We start from the raw sequence: 25,534 nt of genomic DNA, 5'->3' as shown, positions 1-25,534 counted from the left end.
TTTCAGTGACACTGTTTGCGAGGGCTGAATGCCGGTTATGTCTGGGAAAATCTGGATGCATGGCAACCCTATCTTACCTGGTCCAGAATTTGCAATCAACTGCAGGCTGGCTAACTAGGCTGCAATACAGGCTCATTCACACTGCTGTAGCTTCAACCACTTGCCTCTTGCCATCTGGTCTCCCTTTCCTAATCCATTCCTTGGCAGGGGGCACATGCATTTAAGATGCCATGCCAACGTTGCCTGCTGTTCTTCTGTTCACCTGTAGCCTGCCGGTTTGCTCCTCAAAGTGTGCTCACATGTGCCAGACTCAGCAAGCTGCCATTCTGGGATGCTGCCAGTAGCAGATGGTGCGGAGAGGCTGTGTCACTTACCTGACCTCTCTCTGGTTGAGTCTCTGCTGCATACCAAGTTGAAGAGAGGTAGAGGTAAGGTAGCAGGGATGTCAGTGCAGTGCAAATGCATCAGCAGGAGCATGGGACTGGCTTTGCCATCTTGTTTGGAGATTATTTTCAAACACTAATAAACAAAGTTGTTGTTTTTTTAAATAGGAGACTGGGGTCATCCAACAAAATTGAATGGCAGAAAATTTAGGCTAGACAAAAAGAAATAGTTCTTCGCACAGAGACAGAATAATTTGGCCAGAATAAGGAAATTTTGTCCATGGTATGATTATTTCCCACCTAGAAATTGTGAAACTATTTGCAAAATTTTGCACCCTATCTGCAAAATTTAACAATTCCAAAATATAGATGTGCTTTTGCTCTTGCAGGATTCAATATACTGCCTTCAGCTGCACTTGAGGGTTGATTTCAAAAAAATCCTCTGGAAAAATGGTTATGTCCATGTGGAGATGGTGGTATTGTGTCAGTGGCTCATGCGCTTCTGGCTTGCATTCGTTATAAAGATTTGAGGAGTGAGGATATTACCCCTCTACTATTGTCCATGCTGGGTCACTCAGCTATTGCTACAGTGACCTTTCTTCTAGCAGATCAAGTTGATCAGGTGACAGCAAAAACTGCAAGGTTTTTAGCAGGGACAATTAGAATAAGATCTATTATTTGATTATTGATGTAAACCTCCCAAATGTATTTTGTTTAGTTAAGTTTTGCCTCTATCACCAGTATATCTTATTTTATTTTATTGCTGTGGCTAGTGACTGATGCAAATTAAGACTCTTCTGATCTGAGCAGAGTTTGGCATCTCAGGATGCTGGCTGCCTCCCTGGAAATTTGATTCAGAAGCAATGCATTGGATTGTTTGTCCGCATCTCCAGCTATGTTCAACCTGTGTATTTGTAAATAAACTAAATATTACAATTTCCAGAGAGGTAGCCAGGTTGCCCAGGCAGGCACAATCTGAGGCCCTGCAAGAGCGGTGAAATAACTGAGATAGGACACAGGTGTTGGGTAAAACCAAGCCAAAACTTTATTAACTACAGCAGAAAGTTGGGTTGCCATGGCAGTAGGGCAAGGATCCAGTTCCTCATTCCACCCAGCCCTTGCTGTTGGAATGATACTCTGTCATGACTGGGATGTGCCCAAACTCCTTCCATGGGAATCCCCCAGAGTTGAAAGATTCCAGCTGGGCAGAGGCCCTATGTTATACTTCTTCCTTTTCCCACCATTCCTGGAGGTAGTGCAATACCAGATCGATGCATAGTAAGGCTCCTTAGCATCCAAATATCAACCCATATCGGTTCACACCCTTGCAAGAGAAGTGGAGGTAAAGCAGAAGAATAGCTATAAGATGGTTTAAGCAAGTACAGATTAGCTGTCAAGGATCACCTCTCCTATCAGTTGTGACAATAACCTCACAGTGGCAGGCAAGTTGGGAGAAACCCACCAAGTGCTTGCTGTCATTAGAACTGATTGCGTGAACTCAACCTTACCCTAAGGCTGGTCTATCAGCAATTGCAGTTTAAAGAAAAGGTGAGGTTGAGGCAGAGCGGATTTTTGTTGAAAAGTCAGTGTTTATTTTTTCAGATCCATATGAATTTGCGCATCATCAGCTGTATTTTCCACATTTTCCAATATCTACTTCAAAGGGTTTTCTTCCCTCCTCCCTATATGCTAGACTTTTTCTTCTCCAGTCTTTTCCCACACACAAATATCATTGTAACTTTGTCTAGATGGTCTTCACTGTAATCTTTACAACTAGGGTTGAGACTGCCAGGAATTCTTGGAACCATGTTTCTTCAAAGGTTCTTTGTTCCTTATTTCTGACTCATCAATTCTTGGCCTGTTGAATACAATGAGATCAGGATCAGGATCCCAGTGAGGTAGCGTCTTAGATGTGTGAGTCAGACTGTGCCACTCTAACACTCATGTGAATAAAATGCCAACCTTCCGAACATCTGTGCCCTGTCTCAATAATTTTTCAATTGCAGACATCAAGAAAAAAACATGCAATAAAAGCTGAAACATCTTTTCATTTGTCTGATGAGGAGGGGTGACAGCCATAGGAAACCCGCAGGGACATTTTTCTACTCCTCCACATATTTTGGGGTTAGAAGTGTTATTGAAATGGAAAGAACAAAGACAGTTGGTGATGCCAGCCAGCAGACCAGGAGCCTCAGGGGTAAAATGATTAAGGTAGAGAAGCTAAAAACTGGTAAGTGGATTAGACACAGACTTGGTTCAAATCCTAATTTAGCAGTACATTTCCTACTTAACTGGCCATCAAACACAAGGTGTTAAGAGAACATGTAAAATAACAACATATAAACATGAGTCAGAACGTTGGTCTGCATAGCTCAACATTTTCGGCTCTGGGGTTGGGGAACCTGATACCCTCCAGTTGTTGTTTGACTTCATCATCACTGACCCTGGTCTACTGCAACTGGCAGCCAGGTCTCAGGTAGAAGTCCCACCGGAGATCCTCTGCAACTGGAGCTACCAGGGACCCACTGAATGAAAAACTGAAGCTGTACCGCAGTTTGGAGAACTTTAAGCTGCCCTCTGTTGAGCCAGGCCATTGGAAGTCCCTGGAAAGCTGCCCATGAAGGAATGTGGCCCTTGAGCTTAGATAAGATCCCCGCCTCCTATCTATGGCCATACCACCTGGCTGTATCAGAGATGGACAGGTGTGGCGATAAGGGCCCCTTCCACTGCCCTAGCTGGGGCCAAGCACCACACTCTTGAAGGAAGGTTAAAAAAAAAAGTTCAAGGACCCCTGGACGATTAAGTCCAGTCAAAGGTGACTATGGAGTTGAGGCACTCATCTCGCTTTCAGGCTGATGGAGTCAGCGTTTGTCCACAGACAGCTTTCTGGGTCATGTGGCCAGCATGACTGAACTGCTTCTAGTGAACGGAACACCGAGACAGAAACCAGAGCACATGGAAATGCCATTTACCTTCCTGCCACAGCAGTACCTATTTATCTACTTGCACTGGCGTGCTTTCCAACTGCTACGTTGGCAGGAGCTAGGACAGAGCAACAGGAGCTCACTCCACTGCGGGGATTCGAACCACTGACCTTCTGATCAGGAAGCCCAAGAGGCTCAGTGGTTTAGACCACAGCGCTAAACGTGCTTTGGGTGTGCTTTAAGCCTAGAGTGTGTATACAGCCTAAGAACTGGAACATGACTGCCTGATCCTGTGCCTATTTCTCAGAAATAAGTCTCACTGGGCTCCCTGGGATTTGCTCCATGTAACCCTGCATAAATTTGCCCCCTTCCCTCATTATTCCTTTTTTTTTACTTTAACATCAGCCATGTTGTTGTAAGGCATTATTTTTGTAAACTTGATTTGAGCACATTGGCAGAGGAGTGTAAATCTAGTAAATAAATACTCACCCACCCCTTCATTCCTGCTTCATGTGCTTCTCTTTGAAGAAGGGGAGCACAAAACCAGACTGGTTGCTCTTAATCACAAGTGACTTATGAAATGACAGCATTTAGCTAATCTGGTTTAACCACTAAAGCCTTCCCACAGGAGAATAATGAGTGACTAGACCACCTTCCAGAGCTGTCTTTAATATCCATTCTGAATTCATTAAAGTCTTGTGATCTGAGGAGGACCTTTTGCTATCCTTAATTTCACTGAGGTTGACTCCACATCCTGGCCTGACAGGACAACAAATGTGTGGGTTATATAACAGAGTCTCCGTACATCTGCTGGAAATGGAGGGCCTTTTGGTATACAAGCTGTCCTGCAGGCGAGGGAAATCCTAGTTTGTGACCCTGAGCTTTCTGCTTTGAGTTTACCCAAAGAAAATTCCTCCTTTGTTTCAGATGTGAGACTGCAAGAAAGTGGTTCCCCAGGGAGCGAGTTTTTACACGAGTTCCTTCAGCTTGGAACAAGTTCCCATAAAATATTTTTTGAATGAATAAACCATCTCACTTCCTACATTAAAATTCCTATACCTAAGGTAAACGAGGTTCTCTTTCACTTTTTTAAAGAACAAAAATAAAAGGGCTATGCAATGTGACAATTAACCAAAGTCACAGAGGACCTTGTAAAGAATTATAGAAAAAATATACTGAGAGGATCTTGCCATTCTCCCCCTACCTTAGGCAACTTAATTGGGAAATATTGAAAGAAAACCACAAAGTATTTTTTTAAATGAAAACATAAATAAATAAATATGAGGGGCGAGAGTGAGGGCAAATGTACACACACGGCTGTATTTCTTCCCCACAGGAAATCACTTCCATTTGAAGAGCATTATTAGGGGCAAAGGGAGACATTATTAGTGTGGAGGCAATTAATGTTCATGATTAGCTTAATCAATTTATATGCCACTTTCCCACAGTGTCCAAAGTGGCTTACTACAAACACCCAAAACACAAAATTTGGGGTGGGGTGGGAGCAGCTTACAAAACATACCAAGACTTTAAAATTAGAATAAAAGACAAGAATAATAAATGCAAAAGGGTGCAGTTACAGGGACCATAGCTTCATGCTTTGCATGCAGAAGGTTAAAGGATCTTAATTAGCAGGACTGAGTATTATCTCTGTGAGCCATGGGGGAGATGGTTGGGGTACACAGTACCAGCCGCGGACGGCAGGATAGATTGGAAGCACTTGTCTGATCTCCTGACAACTGAGTTGTTGCTGCTTATTGGGAAGGAGAGCACGATGGGCAAGGCACCAGGAAGGTCAGTGCAGTGCAAACACTGCCATGTTGGCTCCACCAGTGTGGTGGCACCGCACTAACCTCTCTGCTGCATTGCTATTCCCATCTTCCTCCTGGTAAACAGCAGTGACTCCCTTGTCAGGAGGTCAATTAAAAGACACAGCCCCACAGTGCTGTTCACTACTGGAAAGCACTAAGGTAAATGCTTTAGGTCAGTGGTGTCAAAGAGGGCCAGATTTGATGAAGTGAAAGGTCATGAGGGCCGACCAAAGTTGTTAACCTTTTTTTTTTTTTTTTTAGGATTGATTAGATTTTTTTATGGTTTCACCTCAAAGAGTTGTTGAACTATTTTTAGGGTTGAACTGGCAGGCCAGATTAGGCCTCCAAAACGGACTTTGGACATGGCTGCTTTAGGTATAAAGTATCCATGTCCTGTAGTTGGGGAGAAAAATTAGAAAGCAAAGGGAAAATGCCAGCTGATTTGTCTGAGAATGAGGAGGATGCATTGACAAAGTGAAGGGCATTAAGCATTTTAAAAGGTAAAAGGTAAAGGACTCCTGGACAGTTAAGTCTAGTCAAAGGTGACTATGGGGTTGTAGCGCTTATCTCACTTTCAGGCTGAGGGAGCCGGCGTTTGTCCACAGACAGCTTTCTGGGTCATGTGGCCAACAAGACTAAACCGCTTCTGGCACAATGGAACACCATGACAGAAACCAGAGTGCACGGAAACACCGTTTACCTTCCCACCGCAGTGGTACCTATTTAGCTACTTGCACTGGCATGCTTTCAAACTACTAGTTTTGACAGAGCAACAGGAGCTCACTCCGTCGTGTGGAATCCTTTAGTCTATCTTCCCTGAATGGGGGGGGCGTGCAGCGGTGACCCACGCCCCCTTCCTCTTTGTTGCTGCGATACCAGGGTTCCCCGTTAAAGGGGTTTTTGAGGAGAGGCTTTCACCTTACGCCTAGAGGTCGTCATTGCTCTCCCCTGCGACGGCGGCATAACGGGGGCGGCTATCTCTGCTTGAACATATGTTCTCCAGAGCCCCCCCACACACACTGGATAACCCTGATGTTCCCTATGTCCCCGGCTGGGGGCTGGGGAGGGATAACGCCCAATGCCTGAGCCAAGGTCTACCCACATCTGAAATATAATAAAGTTGTGGCCAATTTAATCCCATAGCACGTTGTCTTGAGTCGTTATTCCACCTGACGGGGGGGGTGGCGCCCGGGATCTGGGGGACTCTGCCTGTTCACGCAATTATCAGAGAATGCCCTGTTGAATTAATGGGCCAACATCTTATGACATTTCAAGAAGTTTAATTGACTTTATTGTACACCACCATGATTCCCCCCCCCATATGAGTTGGCAGGTTACAAACATTGTTACAAAATAAATAAATAAAAGCATCAAATGAAGTAGCTCCGTTAGTGCAAGGGCTTCTGACTGCGCAATGCAACTTTCTCCCCTCCCCATGTGCCCACTCCTCCCCCCCACCCCCCCAAAAAATCTGTTCTGGGAGTCCTTCCAGCTCTCCGGAACAGATTTGGACATGGCACGGGGAAAGGAGAAGGAGGGGGATTTCTGTCGCGCAAATGGAAATCCTTGTGAAAACAGAAGTTTTTAATTGGATGCCACCCTATGGGAGGAATTCAATATTGTGCGCTGCTGACTGTCAGCACAAGCATTTCGGCTTGCCAGATGGAATGATTCCCCCCTCTCCTCCCCAATCCAATGTTTTGAGGGGTCTCCAGACACACATACACACCCTGAGCCAACTTTGTAGGGCACCCAGGGGTAGGAGAGGTGGGAAAGCCCCATTGCAGAAGCAGAAGTCCTTGCACAGGGACTCAGTTAAATCTCCTGCAAAAGAAACAAACAAACCGCCTTGGGGGTCAAAAATGAAGTGTGTGCGTCTGTCTTAAATAAAAGCAGGCTCTTCTTTAAAATATTCTTTACATCAAAAGATGCCACCCTGTTAAAGTCCTTTCTTTGTATCATGAGAGAGCCAGTAGTTTTCATTTCCCACCTCTGGTCTTTCTGTGCTGTTGCGCTGGGTGACCCTTACCGTCTCAAGGCCAAGTGACCTTTCTGCATGATTTCTCTTCCGCTTGCCTTTCTTCCAACTCCAAATTGAAATGGCCTAGTCCTCTTTGCAATCTACCTTTCCCTTTTACGAATCTTTGCCTTCTGGCATTCCCCTGTCTCTGACTAAGCTGCAACTGGTGATGGTAAAGGGTGGAGATGGTAGGTTTTTTTATGATACCTTATCGGTGGGCCGATACCGTTGTCTCAAAAGCAACTTCTTAATGGCAGCAAGATCTTTGCAAGTTTCTCATGTTACCAGTAATTTGCTTTAGTTGTTAGGCAAATGTGGCATAAGTGCCTGCCAAACTTTTTTTCCCCCAAAGCCACATCAGAGCCTGCAGAGAATGCTTTATGGCTGCCAGTCTCTAAGCTGCTTAATCCATACAGCATGATATACTCTAGTCTGGGCGGCAGGAAAATCACTACTCCACTATGGGATTGGTTGAGTTTTTGTGCTCGTAACGGAGACTTTGAAGCCTGTCAGATTTTAAACCCAAAAGGCCTGCTTGATTTCAAGCCAAGACTCTTTTCCGATAAGGAAGGCTGGTGAAACTTCTCTATGAGTGTAAGTGTCTTAAAGGAATTTAGCAACAGTTCTTTGTGATAATGGAGTTTTGATGTGCAGTCAAGAGACCTATTAAGGTCTGGAATCTGCAAAACTAGCCTATGAGAAAGAAAATATGCGTATACACATACATATACAGATCGAGATCTGATAGGTGTCCTTGTGCTTACAGAAGGGCTTTTGATCCTGCAGATGCCTCTGCTAATAGAGAAAAAGAATATAGGGCATTTCTGATTATCATTTTCTCACACAGCCACCGATCCCCACCTATCAGCCTTAGAAAACTGGAGAAAACTCCAAAACGGTTGAAGGTGATGTGAAGAACTACAGGGGTGGGAGTGAATTGCATTCCCTCTTTTTCTATTAGTGGAGACGTCCACTGGTTCAAAAGCTCTTTCCTGTGTTCAAGATCACCAACTGGATTCATTGCCTATCTGTCTATCTGTCTGTCCTTCCGTCCGTCCATCCATCCATCCATCCATCCATCTCTATCTATTTAATTCAACCCTCACATTTCCTAAACATTCTACGAATGAAGGCTACCCAGTCCTGAATCCTGCCTTAAACCACAGACAGTATTTTGGGGCTTCTGAACTATAAATGAGATTGCGAGTAAATATAAATGCAATCAAGTATTTTATAAATTATAAAACCATTTTATAAATGGTGACATTGATTTCAAAGAAGCCAAAGCAGAACTAAAGCAGTTTGTCCTCCAGAAAAACAAAGAGAAGGAAAAAGGTAAATTCGGGCTGCACACACATGACACTTTGTTCTAGAATCAGTGGAGCCGAGTACTTCTTTTTCTTCATACTCAACTTACAATCTAGATCTACCGCATATATATTTTTTGTCCCTGAAACGTGCTTCTCGAGAAACTCATTCCATTTCAGATATACAAGCTCATTGCAGTTTCATTCTGTGTTGGAATCTACACGCATATAAAAAATGCTGTGAAAATTCTTTTTTAAAAAACCAAAACACGTTTTGAAAAATATATTGAATTTGCCATAGCTCACTGTCACCATCTAGTGTCACATGGGTATACTGCACTTTACAACACACTTAAAAGGTTTTATTTGCAGCTATGTAGCTGAGTCCTGTGTCGCCCCACAGCGTCACCATTTGAAAACAGATGTAGGCGCTCCTGGCACTGGGGTTGGAGGTGTATCCACACACTTGCCCAATGGTATTGTACGTGGATCTACACCAAGATTGCAATCGCCACTTAGTACTTTATTCACATAGGGCATGTGCAGGGAGGGAAATGAGTGGATAATAATAATAATAATAATAATAATAATAATAATAATAATAATTTATTACTTATACCCCACCCATATGGCTGGGTTTCCCCTTCCACTTTGGGCAGGTCACAAGGCCACTCCACTTCCTTGTGGAGCAGTGTTGCGGGCAGGCCACATGGTCTCCCTGCACGCAGCGGGGGCGTGGCCAAGCCCCCATGCCATTAGGGAGTCCTGGCCGCATCACAGCCCCTGGCCAACCAATCCAGTTGGTCGGGGGGGGGGGTGGCTTAGCACATTTAAGGAGCCACGCGGCTGGGTTCTTGGGAGGGGAGGTTGTGTCCAACCCCTGCCCCTCCTCTTTAAAAACATGAATATTAAAAACACGATAAAACATCAAACATTAAAAACTTTCCTAAACAGGGCTGCCTTCAGATGTCTTCTAAAAGTCAGATACCGTATTTTTCGCCCTATAGGGCGCACTTATTTTTTTGGGGGGGGGATAAAGAAAAAAAATATATTTCTCCCCCCCCCCCCCGAGCCCCAAAGAGCAAAGAAGCCATGACAGCGAGCGGGATGGATCCCGCAAGCTGTCCTGGCTTCGTTTTTAGCCTTGGGGCTGGTGGTCCGGGAGCGAAGGCGAGGTTGTGCAACCTCGCCATCGCTCCTGGAGCTTGCGGGGGAAGCCCAAGCTTCCCCCGAGCCCAGCCCCCAGAACGGGTCCGCGAGCGATGGCGAGGTTGCACAACCTCGCCATCGCTCCTGGAGCATGCCGGGCTGAGGCCATGCTATATCTCATTTACATTTCTGTTACATTAACAAATACATTTTGGTATTTGTTTCATCTTTGTGTTATTTTATTTATTTATTATGAATATAACCTTTTTTTCAGTCCGCATGGGATCCCAAAGTAGCTTACAATTACACGTCCTCTACAAGGTACAACATTGGTACATAGTATTGTTAGCATTCTCTATTCCAACATACTCAGTTTCTAGCTTCAGTTCTTAAAGTGATGGGAACAGAGCTTCTTGCAAAACATATTTCATTTTACCAGCCAATCCTCTGTTTAGCAAATCGACACCAGTTCCAATGACCTTGACAATATTGATGGGGGTCACATTTCCAAACGGATAAGCTGTTCTCGAACAATTAGCCTAGTGTGTTAAGCATAAGTCGGGTTTTCTTCAACATTGGGCATGTGTGTCTCTACATCACCTTACTTCCTTTGCAATATATTTAATCTCTGGATATAGGGTGGTATGGGGACGCGGGTGGCGCTGTGGGTTAAACCACAGAGCCTAGGACTTGCTGATCAGAAGGTCGGCGGTTCGAATCCCCGTGATGGGGTGAGCTCCCATTGCTTGGTCCCAACTCCTGCCCACCTAGCAGTTCGAAAGCACATCAAAGTGCAAGTAGATAAATAGGTACCGCTCTGGCAGGAAGGTAAATGGCATTTCCGTGTGCTGCTCTGGTTCGCCAGAAGCAGCTTAGTCATCCTGGCCACATGACCCAGAAGCTGTACGCCGGCTCCCTCGGCCAATAAAGCGAGATGAGCGCCATAACCCCAGAGTCGGTCACGACTGGACTTAACAGTCATGGGTCCCTTTACCTTTACCTATAGGGTATATAAATTCAATGAATAATAGTAATAATAATAACTGTGGCACTATGGAGGGGAAAATTCCAATCTCTTTATTTCCTCTTTATTCCTCACAAAATGCTGTTTATCAAAGACCTTATCAACCATATGCATTTATTTTTTGAGACACTCTGCTCCCCTGCTCTCCTGATCTATTTTTTCAAGACTGCAATGAAAGAAAGCCACTGGGTGCATTGTTTTCAAGCTGTGGGTGGTTCCTTTTACAAGTCTGAGGGAGAAGAAATGGGAAATTAATAATGTTCTTGTTGACACATGAAACCTGGGGAATGCCAACTGATTAAAATTTCCAGCTGATCAACTGTGCTGCCTTTAACCGACTGATCACTTGATTAGGCAGTAAAAAAGCAACATTGTCAAAATTAAACTGAATAACCATGAGTCCTAAATGGGTGCAGCTCTTCCTGTGTAGCAAACAATATCGTTCCAGTTGCAGCATGAATGGCAAGTAAAATATTACTTGCTAGCATGACTTGGACACATAATTTCCAGCCAGAACAAACAGCATCTCAGAGGCAGGTGATTTCATCAGGAAAATGGCACAGGAAGAAAAGGGTTAACCTTTCCTCCTGGGTGGACTGTGCAATAATATGGTGTAGTCCCTAGGTGGCACTGGACTTAGTGGTTCATGGATGAAGTCATAAGGTTCCTCTTCTGCTTTTGCTTAAGAGAGACTGAAGTTTTTTCCTAGCTTCCTGTCTGGTGTGCCTGCTAAGCCTTCAATGACAGCACCATCCTGGGGTCTCGATCCAGATCCATACACATCCATGATTGCTATTTGCAAAAACCTTAATGAGCTGGAGATGCATTCGAGTAGTTCCATTGTTCCAACAAATTTGACCTTGTATTCTCATTATACATGTAGCGTCATCAAGCTACAGGGCTGCACCCAGTGATGGCTCTGTAAAGGTAAAGGTAAAGGGAACCCTGATCATTAGGTCTAGTCGCGGACAACTCTGGGGTTGCGGCACTCATCTCACTTTATTGGCCGAGGGAGCCAGCGTACAGCTTCTAGGTCATGTGGCCAGCATGACTGAGCCGCTTCTGGCGAACCAGAGCAGCGCACGGAAACGCCGTTTACCTTCCCGCCGCAGCGGTACCTATTTATCTACTTGCATTTTGACGTGTTTTTGAACTGCTAGGAGCAGGGACCAAGCAACAAGAGCTCACCCCGTTGCGGGGATTCGAACCACCGACCTTCTGATTGGCAAGTCCTAGGCTCTGTGGTTTAACCCACAGCGCCAACCCACCCCACAGTGGCTCTGTAGGATGGTGCTATTTGTACACAGTCTGTTCCTTCTCTTATGGGTTCACAGGTCATCCCTGAACACATAAACACATATTACAATGTGCTAGAACACTTTCCCAACTAGTCCAGGGATGTGGGACTCTGCGGACTCCATATCACATCAGTCCCAGGTAGCATGGGCAATGGAGGGTCACAGCTTCCCTACGCCTGATGAGAATCCACTGTCACCTTCTCTGATGGGCAGAGGCTCTCCAGAATCTCTGACAAGCCTTTCATTTGGAGATGCCACCGAATTGCACACACTTTTCCCAGCGTTTTTTTCTCCTAAAGAAATGTTTTGGGGTGCTCTCATTTTGACTCAAGAAAATCACCATTTTATACTTCAAATTGGGATACCCCTGCATCCCCCCAGGAAAAAAAACAAACACTGGCTTTAACAATGGCACCGTTGAACCAGTTCCCAGTAATGCCATTGTTAAAGCTATTGGAAATGATATTTAATGATAAATGATATATAATGAATTGAAAAGGATGTTTAAAATAACTTTTGTATACAAAACCAGAAGCTTTCTTTTTGGGAATTATAGGGACAGAAATACCTAAACTGTATAGAAACTTATTCATGTATGCTACTACAGCAGCAATAATGTTACTTTCCTCAAAATGGAAAGAAGCAGAAGTCCCAGCAAAGGAATAATGGATACAAAAACTTATGGAATATGCAGAAATGGCGAAACTTACCAGAAGAATAAGAAATCAGGTGAGCATTGCTACTCCTGTCCTAATTACCTTCTCTCTTCCTCGCCATGTGCTGGGTGCCTCCTCCTATCCTTCCTCTCTTCTTCCGTAGTTTCCTCTTGGCTATTCTACTGCTGCTTTGCCCATCAGCTGCTGCCTAGTCCATCTCTTCTCTCTACTCTGCCCTCATCCTGCAACAGCTACTGGACTTTGAAGGCTCACCCTTGAATTTGGGGTGCCAGGCAACACCTGCATCTACCCTCTGCACACACAACCTGCTGTGATCTGGTTTTTCTGACCCTCTCCTGGCCACTGTGACCTCATGAGGATGCTGCCTCCCTGAAGGAGGGAGAGAGAGAGAGAGAGAGAGAGAGAGAGAGAGAGAGAGAGACTGGCCATTGTGACCTCATGTTGATAGTGGCCAATGAAGGAGAGAGACTGGTCATTATGTCCTCGTGCTGATGTTGTCCACCTGAAGGAGAGAGATTGGCATTTATGATCTCATTCTGGTGCTGATAATAATATGAATGATGAATAATAACACACGACATTATAGGAACATTATTTGGGAATTATAGGAACAGAAGTACCCAAACTGTATAGAAATTTATTCATGTATGCAACTACAGCAGCAAGAATGTTGCTTGCTCCAGAATGGAAAGAAGAAGAAGAAGTCCCAGCAAAGGAAGAATGGATACAAAAACATATGGAATATGCAGAAATGATGAAACTTTCCAGATAAATAAGAAATCAAGACAACAAAGAATGGAAATGGTTTACTGAATATTTACAGATATATTGTAAACAGATAAGAACATTGGCAGGATTACTGTAATAACCTGCAGTTTCATAACAGTATATATTTAAAGTGGATGAATAAATGAGCAAATTAAGTTGATTTGGATATGCAGAAGATATTAAAAATACATTTAAGGAACCACCGAAAGAGGGGGAAGGAAGTCAAGTTTTGAAATGATAAAATGATTGTAAAATTAGTGAAATGTATAAATCTGAAAAGCATAAATAAACTAAAACAGCAACTACAATGGCATCATTGGAACACTTCACTCCTTCAGAGAACAGGATCAAGAGGGAAGACAGGTGAGTAATTATTGTTCCCTACTGTATCCTTGGGTCATGCTTCATGAACAGTCTAAAATGACTGCATTCACTGGGCTATCTTACTCCACCAAGTACCTGGTGATGTTCATTGGCTTATGCTACAATCTGTTTGCACTGATAGACAATCAAGTAGGAAGTACAAGAATTTCAAGATGAGATGTACATGACACGATTGCTTCAACATGTGTGTGGTCATTCTGCTGTATAGCTGCTCTAAAGTCAAAATCTGTTGCCAAAACCCAAAATATTCCATAAGGAAGATCTGGCGAAACGGCATCAAGGAAGTTGTGCAGTGTGACCATCAAAACCCTGGCTAGCTGAAAAAGTTCTGAATTCTAATCCAAGCCTGACTTTGAAGTGCCTTAACCATCCCAGCTGGAGAACTGAATAAAAACAATGGGAAACCTCTGAAAACCAGATGCTGCCTCTGAACCCAGCTTTCGTAGGCAAATAAACTGCTAAGGATACACAACGGCCTATTCTCGAAAGGGCAACGAATACCACAAGGTAATGTATTTAATTTGAAGATTAATCTCTCTGAGTCACACTCCTTCCCACCCTTTACCCCCCACTGTCCTTGGTATCGGCAGATTTAATCAATAAGCGGACCTACTCTGCTTTCTTCCAGATATTTATAAAGGCGTCCCCTGCCGCGATTGCTGAATATGCTTCCTTCAACACAGCAGGCTCTTGAGGTGAACCCGGTCATAAGTCATTACATTTTCCCAGGCTCTTCCACAACGTGAGAGAGAGAGAGAGAGAGAGAGAGAGAGAGAGAGAGAGAGAGAGAGAGAGAGAGAGATATGGGAATATGAGGAAAGGAGACGATTTTCTAATGGGAGCTGGTATGCATAAAGTACTCCGAGGCCAAAACAGCTGAAGGACAATTTGTGACATACCCTTCATGCTTCAAACTTTTCCTCTCACAGACCTTCTCTGAAACCTTCACCACCACTCCAAAACACCCAACATCCTATGCAAAGCCCCATTTTTCCTATTCTTAAAAATTAATATATATATTTTAAGCCCTGTTTGTCCTATTAGAATTAAATTTTGCCGATAATAAACACTCTCCCCCCGAGCAATTTCCCCCTAATGGAATGCAGTTTTGTGCTGCATTTTCACAAATATACACGTTTATCCTCCACATTTTTGTTCACTTTCTTTGTGAAGAATGATGCTGTAAAATTCAGGTCAGCGTGAATTTCAAAGGAGAGCTGTTTTAGCTTGCATATTGGTTTGGGAAGTATGAACTGAATAGGTTCACATTAAAACGTGAACTGTACATTTTTTTCCACCCTTCCTTAGAATACACAACTTAAACCTTTACAAGTTACAAGAGTTAAAGCGTATGGTTTCAGCTGATATTCAGATGAATATTATTTCAAGGTTTGGAGTATTCCAACATTCTGACCACAAGGCATGCAAATTTCTTTGTTGTTGTCTACCAGTGGTATCCGTTACTCAGGACACTGCGAAAGCTATTAAGCGTGCAACGGTACTCCAAGTGACAACAATAATAACCAGAATTAAATTCACCCTAAATTCAACCAAAGAGATTAAATCACAGCACAGCAATTGTGGCAAAGAACCTGAAGGCCATGTGATTCCATTTGCAGCTTCAACTCTTAGCAATATGGCTTAATGCAAATGATAGTGTGGGAATGCTTGGTTCTTCATACAAAACGTTGCCTTTTAGCATTAAGAATTAGAGCCAATTGAATGAAATAAAGGTGTTTCTTCGGTCCTTTTCCTGTGTAACAAGAAAAACTGCTCTCCCAGTGCAATTGCTAACTCAGAGGTGGGGAACTGGATTCTCTGGGAAGATATGATCCTTACCTCCCTCACCATCCCATGCGCCAACTTGGACAGGTGGGTTGGGCTTCCCATCTGTCAATCATCTGACATCAATACATCAATTTATTTTTAATAGAAGCGTGTCTATGCTGTCGTATCATAAAATATAAATTATCATTTAAATAGATTAATTAAATTTTAAACTACTGATAATCATCAAGGTGACTGGCTAATCAAAAATTGCACAGCTACTTTTGAATAAACATTCACAAACTTCTTATTGGTAATATATAGATAGATAAACTAAGGATCTTTACAATTTTATAATATGCAGAGAATAACATGTGCTGAAAAACCAGAGAAAGGAGCTGAGGGTAGTCGGGGGGGGGTCTTTTTGGGGGAGGGAAAAAATGGGGGGTGAGGATGATGTTTTTGATAAATTGTTATGTTGAAATTCCTAATAAAAATATTCAAAGTAACATTTTTTTAAAAGAATATTCCTGAATATCTGTTGAAAAAATAAATAAATTGCGCAGCTACAAGGGCTGCCAGCGCAAAAAAGTCCAAGGGTCACTTGAATGTCAAAAGGAGGATGCCTGTCAAATCTCAGCTGGGAGACAGTTCCATAGCATATGTATTGTACCAGAACATGTTCATTGTCTGCAGATGTGCCCATTGGCAAGTCCTTGATCAGAGTCTACTCCAGGTTTTCCCAAACCTGGGTCTCCAGCTGTTGTTGGACTACAACTCCCATCATCTCCAGCTAGCAGGACCAGTGGTCAGGGATGATGGGAATTCTAGTCCAAAAACAGCTGGAGAACCAAGTTTGGGAAACCCTGGTCTCATCCCTGAAAGTGTATGCCATTCTACATGTGTTAGTGTGAAATACAATTGGGGTGTCCTTTTTGTGTAACAGACCTTCCTACTCCTACAGACAGGACTTCCATTTCCTCTGCTCCCCACTGTAGCACCCTGCACATGCACACACACCAAGATCTGCTCTGTCTAGTTGGGTCTCTCCGGAGCAAATTGGGTGGAGCCTAACATATCCTGACATAATGTTGGGTCTCAACCTTTGTCTTGAAGATGCCACAATACTCTTTGTTATTGTTGTCTTCTAGTGTTCCTAAGCAACTGAGCTGAAACAACTGCTCTGGAAATCTGAAGGACCACACCTCTAGGGAGAACCTAGTTCCCCGCCATCTTGTTTCAACAGATGCTGACAGAAACCCTGCCGACTGCTTGTCCTTTGCCACAGGGTCCGCTGACTGGTGAAGAAAACCATATGCTGGCTGTGCAGTTGGGACCGTTGAGGAAAGCTAATGCTTTCCAGTTGGCATGTTCACAAGCTCCTGGTATTTAGCTGTGAGCAATCAACATTTTTACCTATTAAAAAAAAAAAAGGTTTGATGGGGCCATATAAAATATTACATTGGCGCCCAGAGCAGCTGCAGAGGTCAATAATCTTCAGTTTAACATGCTCCAGAAATGGGAAGTGGCTCTTTCTGCCAAATAAATTGCTGTTTGTATTTACTTTTTTAATATAAAATTGTTCTCGTCATTCATTGTTAATCCTTACCTTTTTGGCAACAATGTGTGTGTGGGGGGGAGATTTTAGAGCTACAAAACTATTTCTTTGCTCTAAGCAGGTGCCTTCACGATAGGCTGCATTGTTCAAATAATTAATAAAGCCTAGCCTTCATATATATATATATATATATATATATATATATATATATATATATACACATACATATGAGAAAGTGCAATTTTCCAGTAACAGCATCCAGGAGCAACCACTGTGGCTTCACTGGTATTCTAGGTCAATTATGGGAAACCTTAGAACCAGGATCAAATCTTCAGGCCTCTCTATCTGGCACAGGGTGCTTTCCTCAACCCCTACAGCCTGTCTCATGACACCACCTTCCTTGAGTGTTTTTACCTGCCTTGAATGCATCCTTGAATGTTGATAATGCCACTTGCTTGTATGCCTGGATAGAGATTTCTTCTTCATGGCTGAGTAAGATTGTTTTCCATGAATGCAGTCTTAGCAGTGTGTCTGTAAATGACTGTGGAGGCCAATTCTGGATCCACACATCCTTCCACAATAGAGACAAAGGTTTCCAGTCAGGAGTTTATCATGGTGAGGATTTGCCAAATGTGCCTTCTTCTTAGATCATTTTTCCTTTTCGCCCTGAGTTCGTGTTTCTTCAAAGTCAATGACACCTTTGGTAAAGGCTATTCTCCAACTGGAGCACTCGCAGGCAGTGGCGTAGCGTGGGTTGTCAGCAGCCGGGGCAAGGCAAGTAATTTGCGCCCCCTAACCCGAGTGAGCCAGGTAGGGGCAGAGAGCTGCGAGTGCGAGCGTGCCCCCCCAGATGTTGCGCCCGGTGCGGCTGGCCCCCCCGCACCCCCCACGCTACGCCACTGCTCGCAGGCCAGTGTTTCCCAGTAGTCAGTGTTTATACAACATTTTTAAAGATTTGCTTTGAGGGAGTCTATAAACTTCTTTTGTTGTCCACTGGTGTTTCGCTTTCCATTCTTAAGTTGGGAATAGAATACTTGCTTTGGAAGACATCGGAACAACACGACCAATCCAATGAAGTTGGTGTTGAAGAATCATTGCTTCGATACTGTTGATCTAAAAAGGCCTGTGAGAGTGTGTGACAAAACTAGCCTGCTGCACAAAGTTGGCATCTACATTTTTTGCTCCAACCTCTTTTGTCTCGGGCCTTGCCCACCACTGGCAGGTGGCCCCTGGAAGGTTACCCAGAGGCCAATGCAGCCCTCGGTCTGAAAAAGGCATCTCCCCGCTGTTGTAGTTCACCCAGGACTAGAGTAACTGGCATGGCAGTTAAACTTAAAGTATACTGTCTGAACAAATTGAAAGCTGTTCCAAAAAACTGTTTAGGTGTACTCTTTCCTCGGCACTCCAGATGCCAGGACTGTCATGAAAACCCTTAAGCCACCATGACTTCTCACAATATCATGTGGAGTCCTAAATTCTGCAAACAGGGGAAGGGGGTGGGGAAGTGTGGGGCAGGGGGAAGAGGGGGCAGCACAGCTCCTCACAGTGGTGCAGCGGGACCTCTGGGGAAAGGAGTGAGGCACCAGCTGCTTCCACTGTGCTCCTCAGCTCCTCCGACTGGTATGGATCAACACATCAGACTACAGTGATGGTGGTGGCAGGAATGGCCTAAGGGGACCTAGCTCGCACAGTCACATGGGGGCCCTTCGGCAGTCATGGCCACCAACCATAGAGACTACGTTGTTGACATGGAGGTGCTACATTGAAAACAGCCTCTGATGCCCAAGGTAGGCTGGTGGAAGTTTTACCATATATTGTCTAAGTCTCCCACATATAACCAAGACATTTGCCGGTACAGTATTGTTACATACTGCACTTGGTAACAACCATTGAGGCAGCTCAGTCAGCCACATCCCTTTCCTGTATTCCTCTGCCTGGTTTCCTGTAACCCCCCTTCTCTCAGTGAGGGAACTGCCATAAGGCCCTCAGCACTGGACCTCAGTGTCCGGGCTGAATGATGTGGGTGGAGATGCTCCTTCAGGTATACTGGGCCAAGGCCGTTTAAGGCTTTAAAGGTCAGCACCAACCCTTTGAATTGGCAGTGCGTGTATATCGATGGTCTGGGGAGGGGTGACACTGATGTAAAATAGAAACTGCATTTTTCCAGCCAGAACTCACAGCAACTCAGTTCTGGCACCTCTCAGATGTGTGCCATTGCCATTATAAGAGAACAAGGGAGGCGTTCATAGTGAGTTCCAGCCCCTCTTTTTCTAGAAAAATAGCACGGAATAAGATGTCCCTGTTTTCATCTGAGAAATGTTGGAGGGTATGTTATGCATCTTCTAAGCATCCCACTCCTCCGAAGAGAAGGTGGGCTCCAGACTTAGATCCACTGAAGTCAATGGAACTTAAGTCACATGGATTTCAGTGAATCCACTCCAAGTATGGCTTCACCTACATCCAATCCATTGCCAAACCTTCATTACTGCCAGACCTTCATCTTGGGATAAGAAGGTTAACAACTCTGGGCAAACCCCAAATCCTGTCCATGACTCGGCTGTCTTACAGAAGAGTCTGAGCATCCAGCTATGGATTCTTTCCCAACCAAAAATGAATCAGACAGAATTGGACAGAAGGTGAGTTTGAGGAAGCATCTCCAAAAGCACCTAAGATTGCGCCGAGACATGTTAGTATGTCTGTGCATATTTCCCTATATAAGCAAGGTATTTTCAGCTGAACATCAGCCCCTTGGAGTTCAAAAGAAAGCTGTAATGACCGCTCCCCGCTTAAAATGGGGGGCGCCCTTTGCGTGGACGCGTGCAGCCCCTAGATCTGGAGCGGCTCCAACAGCATAGGCTTGGCTTTGCCTTCCCTCAGGTAGGATACCTGGAGGTCTCCGCCTACCTCAGTCAGTTGTCCAATCCCATCTGGGGGAAGCGTTGCCAAGTAGACCAGGCCAGGTAGGGGAGGGATTACCTGCCCACACAATAGAGGGAGGATCTTACCTGGGAATCCTCACTTGGCTCCAGAGCTTCTCCCACCCTACCCACCCTCAGTTAATGTCTTATTTTGCAGGTTAACTTTTCTTCACAGGTTTTGCAGGTTAACTTTTCTTCACAGGTATGCGGGCGCTGCTACGTTAAGGTCGCTGTTAAAGGGCCGGAAAGGAATTTCCCTGCATTGGCAGGTTTCGCCTTTCCCATAGCAAAACGTCACAACTTTGGCGGTATCAGGCCTTGGGCGGAATCCTTTTGTCCATCTTCCTCTTTGCGGCGGCGATACCAGGGTTCCCCGTTAAAGGGGTTTTCTGAAGGGAGGCTTTGACCGTACGCCGAAAGGTCGTCATTGCTCTCCCCTGCGGCGGCGGCGTTACGGGGGCGGCTATCTCTGCTTGAACATATGTTCTCCAGAGCCGGCCCATCCCCCCCACACACACACTGGATAACCCTGATGCTCCCTAGGTCTCCGGCGGGGGACTGGGGAGGGAGAACGCCCAATGCCTGAGCCAAGGTCTACCCACATTTGAAATTTAATAAAGTTGTGGCCAATTTAATCCCATAGCACGTTGTCTTGAGTCGTTATTCCACATGACGGGGGGACCGCGCGGGATCTGGGGACTCCGCCTGTCCACGCAATGATAACCAAGGACAAGCTCTAGTCTAGTCCTTATGGTGTTGTAGCCTTTAAAAGCTTCGAAATGCACCACTATGAACGCTACCTCTGGTGGACTGAAAAGATGGATTCCATTCATAAAATTTAATGACTGTCCTGCTTTCTCTTGTTTATGGGGTAGCGGGCGTGAAAAACAGCTCAGTTTAGCTCTGGTGACATTTTCATACAGGTCGAAGGGAAACATGCAAAGAGAGTTGACAACCTGACATAAAAAGGGTGCAGTTGTTATGTTGCAAATGCAGGCACAAGTTTTTGAAGTGAAAACAGTAACATCTGATTCTTGTTCCGCGGGCATACTGTGACTCGCAGGGAAATTGGATCTACCTTTCATCCCAGTTCTTTTGAGCAATAGCGAACAGATGACTCAGTGATTTATTGTTTGTTTGTTTCCTTGTGGTATTCTGTGCTGCCCCATAAGCAAAGTTCTCCAGGTGACCTACATAAAAATCAAGGACTATGAACCATAAAATCATTTTTTTAAAAAATTATTTCTAGTATTTCTCACCTTACCTTCTTCTCCTAGGGTGGGGGTACATAAACTAATATATAATCACAGAGCAGTACTTAATCAGCAGCTCATAAAAGCAACAAAAGCGTAACACAGATGCAACTGTGACAATTTAAAGCAATTACAGTATAAAACACATCAGAAGAGAGATTAAGCAGTTAAACTAAACCTCTCAAGATTCATTTTAAAGCCTAATATGTTTCTTTCTGCTCACATTTTTTGGCCAAATTACATTACAGAAATTAAGGTGCACATCGGATTCGATGGCACATTTACATTCACCAGCAAATACTTTTTTATTATTTCAAGGTTCTGAAAATTGAGGTGTGCATTAGATTTGATGGCGCATTAGACTCAAGTAAATACGGTTACAGCAAACCATAGTTAAGAAAGACCATGGAAATTTGAGCAGGCACAAATCCATGCCCCTGTTTTGATTACTAATCTGTGGTTAAGTGCTTGGCAAGCGTTTCCTCTACATCAGCTTTAAGAAGAAGCATCAGCATTTTGATGGAGTTGGCACTTCATATGTGACGATTCCCAGGTAAGATCCTCCCCCTATTGTGTGGACAGGTGGTCCCTCCCCCTACCTGGCCTGATCATCTTGGCAATGCCTCCCCAGGCGAGATTGGGCAACTGGCTGAGGTAGGCGGAGACCTCCAGGTATCCCACCTGGGGAAGGCGAAGCCAAGCCTGTGCTAATGGTGCCACATAAGGTCCAGGGGGCTGCGCATGACCACGCAAAGGGCACCCCCCATTTAATGTGGGGAGCGGTCATTAGCTACATCTAACTGTTTCCCCTGTTAATTACCCTAGGGTTAACAGGGTTTCAGTTATCTATAGATTCTACCAGGCAGTTTTTCAAATGTTCTGAAAAAGGAAGCTTACCTATTAAGAGCATTCCATGAGTCAGAATTTCCTGGAGCAACAATACAATGAAATTTGTCTGGAGAGGATTGGGGGGGGGGGCGGGGAGTAACAAAAAACACCACCATATAATATGAGCATTCCAAGGCCAAATAAAATACTTTTTTTTAAAAAAGCACATTAACTAAAGGGAGTCTCCTTAAGATGATTCCAACAAAGCCGGCAAGTGCTTGTTAACAAGATGTTGGTTTTTTTAAAAAAAAAAATCTGTTCATATCAGACATTATCTTCCCACATGTTTGGGAGTCATTCCAGATTCTCTGACATGCGGAAAATACTTTGTGCAGAGCACATGGAAAAGGATACTTTTCTCAGAATACTGGGGAGTCTGTAGGCTGATGGGTGGTGAACATAAGTCCTTTTGCTCCACTTGGAACATCGCATCAAGACCTCTCTTCTATTAATTAAAAAAATGCCCTTCCTTTATCTATGCATACTATTCTTTAAGGTTGTTAATCATCTAATAATTGCCACCATGTGCTGCTGCTTCTGTTCCAAAAGCATTCCTGAGAAACTCTGCCAGATTTTTCTACATGTTTCTTCAAAGGAGATAACTGTGATTTTTTTTGCCATGATGACATATTGAGCGAGAACTAGGGGTGAGTCAAGTATTCTGCAACAAACGTTTAACTTTTTTGTGGGTAGTGCCATTATAGAGTTTAGACACCAGGTGGAACTGGATTTAGTTGTATGTGGATAGAGAAAGGCATGTCCCCTGTCTGTTCTGTTCTTGTTTAAGGGAGACAATAAAGTTCTTGTTGCACCTCGTGACTTAGGTGTTCTCTCTGTCTTCTGTGGCAACCTTCAAATGAAACCCTATGTTGCTCATCTTATCTCTTCTTCATCACTTATTTGCAGTCCTGGCAGGGGTGACTTGAGTTTCATAATGCTATTTTGCTTCATTTCTCCTTCCTATGTGCCAGAGAGAGGGCAGGAAGGCATGTTATCCCTCTGATTTGGCTTTGAGACATCAAATACAATTGATTATTGGGTGTCTTTATGAGTCAAAAGCAAGCAGGGTCAGTGCTTCCTGCCCTTGCTCTGATTTGGCTTCATGACCATGCCATGTAGCCAATCTGATTTGTCTTCTTTGGTGATATCATAAAGCCAGTTCAGAGTGAGGATTGGAAGCAATGCTCTCATGGGGAGACATTATATTGCAAATCAGAATTGGCTAAGTTTTGATGCTGTAAAGCTAAACCACAGGCGTTTATTTCTCGAGGCAGCACTGTGAAGGTGGAAGGAAGAGGTGGATGCTGGAAGTGGTTTCTGAATCGCATCACAATACTTTCAAAAAGGCTGGCCTGGGGTGGGGGGTCAGGCATAAACTGGGCTCCACTTCAGGCTGCAAAATGCTTTGGGTCAGCTTGAGGAGAAAAGTAACAAAGAAAAAAAATAGCCATCAGCAGGTAAAGATGATGGTGTAATATCTGCAAACAGTTGTGAAAAATGATTTGAGGTTTATTTTGTGGCATTCATTCACCCCAATCATTAGGTAAAGGTAAAGGGACCCCTGACCATTAGGTCCAGTCGTGACTGACTCTGGGGTTGTGGCGCTCATCTCACTTTATTGGCCGAGGGAGCCAGCGTACAGCTTCCGGGTCATGTGGCCAGCATGACTAAGCCGCTTCTGGCGAACCAGAGCAACTCACGGAAGTGCAGTTTACCTTCCCGCCGGAGCGGTACCTACCATATTTTTCGCACTATAGGATGCACCGGACAATAGGACACACCTTGTTTTAGAGGGGGGAGAACAAGAAAAAAAATTCTCTCCCTCTCTGCCCAGCACCCCTTCAGCGAAGCGGCAGGAGGTGCTGTGCAGAGGGGGGGAGAGAATTTTCCCCCTCTTGTTTCCCCCCTCTAAAACAAGGTGCCGTTTAAGGTACGTTCAGTCGCCTTCTGGCGGCTACCTTGGAAGCCTGGAGAGTGAGAGGGGTCGGTGCACACCGCCCCTCTCACTCTCCAGGCTTCAGGTTCCTTTCGACCTGCTCTTTGGGGCTTGCAGGGGGAAGCCCACCACCAGCCCCAAAGAGCAGGTCGGGGAGCAGCAGAAAGGCGCACAGCGGAGAGGCTGCTGCAATAGCCGCGCGTCACCTCTCCAGCCGGGAGAGGGTCACGGGGGGCTTCTTTAGCCCATCGCGCGCTCTCCCGGCTGGAGAGGTGGCTCGTAGCTAAAGAGGCTCCTGTGTCACCTCTCCAGCTGGGAGAGGGTCGCGGGGCTATGGCGTCTTCACTCCATAGGACGCACACACATTTCCCCTTCATTTTTGAAGGGGAAAAGGTGCATCCTATAGAGCGAAAAATACGGTATTTATCTACTTGCACTTTGACGTGCTTTCGAACTGCTAGGTTGGCAGGAGCAGGGACTGAGCAACGGGAGCTCACATCGTCGCGGGGATTTGAACCACTTACCTTCTGATCAGCAAGTCCTAGGCTCTGTGGTTTTACCCCAGCACCACCCGCATCTCTACCCCGACCATTACTTTTAAGTTAAAAGATGATTTGAAGCCACATTCTACTCAGTCATGAATGTCCCTCACATTTACAATGTGCACAGTTAATCTTCAAGCTGGGACAACTGACATAACTACAATTCCCATCACCCATGGTCATTAGCCATGCCAGTTGATAGGAGCTGGAGTCCAGCAACCTCTTGAGGACACTATGTTGGCTGTTCTGTGCCCTTAAGTGCTATGTGGATGTGGCATACATATTTTTTATCTATTGAGGACTTTTACACTGAGATTACTACTTCAAAAATACTCTGTGGGGAAGGCATAATGCCAGGCCTCCTGGGAAACAACCAGCTTGCTTCTCAGCCTTGCTTACTACCACACTCTGAGCTGTTTAGTCCCTTAACGCAACACACGTGTTCTTATTTTCATCTGCCGAATGTTAAGAGGCCATGTGAGCTTTGCTCCGTCTTTGGCTACCACAAGAAGATTCTCGAGGGACACTGGGAAGCTTTCTTGACTTGAATTGTGGCCTGGCATATATTCTTTAATCCTACACAGGGAAAAGAAAAGTAACTCTTGACAAGAAAAGAGTTTTTCCCACCAGGCCATTTGGCTGTAAGTACCTGACACATTATCACTACCCCTGTCAGAGTTCATCCCTGATAGCTGCGGCAAGTGGAGGAGAGACAGAAAAGAGACACCACTGTTGAGAAAAAGAAGAAGAAAGAGATTAGAGTTGTCCTAATGGCTCACCTCTTAGATGAAGCCTCACACATCACCTGCCTTCAACCCCTGGAATGTGGAATTGCTTAATCCACATGAGAATAACCTTGACAGCCTCCGACAGCCTCTCGCTCAGCTTCTAGCCTGCCATGAAAGACTTTAGCAAATGCTCATTTAT

The 25,534-nt window shown here is 44.6% G+C and overlaps 1 protein-coding gene and 1 long non-coding RNA gene across 7 annotated transcripts in view; one reads left to right on the top strand and one right to left on the bottom strand.

Moving 5' to 3' along the window:
• Positions 1–1,949: 1,949 nt before the first annotated feature.
• Positions 1,950–25,534, bottom strand: part of LOC310759585 (uncharacterized protein) — a 36,352-nt gene continuing 12,767 nt past the window's right edge. Inside the window, exons 2-4 of one of the 5 annotated variants that reach the window (XM_083606869.1) lie at positions 22,139–22,196; positions 21,067–21,178; positions 1,950–2,241 (exon numbers count right to left, since the gene is read on the bottom strand). In XM_083606869.1, coding sequence (XP_083462995.1) covers positions 2,157–2,241; positions 21,067–21,178; positions 22,139–22,196 — 255 coding nt within the window. In that variant the 3' untranslated portion in view covers positions 1,950–2,156. Of the gene's footprint in view, positions 2,242–10,633; positions 10,848–12,626; positions 12,958–21,066; positions 21,179–22,138; positions 22,197–25,534 lie in introns of those variants that run through there. The other 4 variants (XR_014546426.1, XR_014546428.1, XR_014546427.1 and 1 more) reach the window with 4 other exon arrangements.
• LOC310759598 lies at positions 13,292–17,091 on the top strand. Of its 2 annotated transcripts, none has more exons than XR_014546449.1 (2): positions 13,292–13,724; positions 14,374–17,091. It is a non-coding gene; the product is annotated as an uncharacterized lncRNA (long non-coding RNA). The 2 variants fall into 2 exon arrangements; XR_014546450.1 differs by lacking the exon at positions 13,292–13,724 and adding an exon at positions 13,899–14,252.

The sequence above is a fragment of the Podarcis filfolensis genome, assembly GCF_964270895.1.
Source record: "Podarcis filfolensis genome assembly, chromosome: 3".
Classification (NCBI taxonomy): domain Eukaryota; kingdom Metazoa; phylum Chordata; class Lepidosauria; order Squamata; family Lacertidae; genus Podarcis; species Podarcis filfolensis.
Note: the sequence above shows the minus strand (reverse complement) of the source record. Positions and strands in the feature narration are given on the sequence as shown.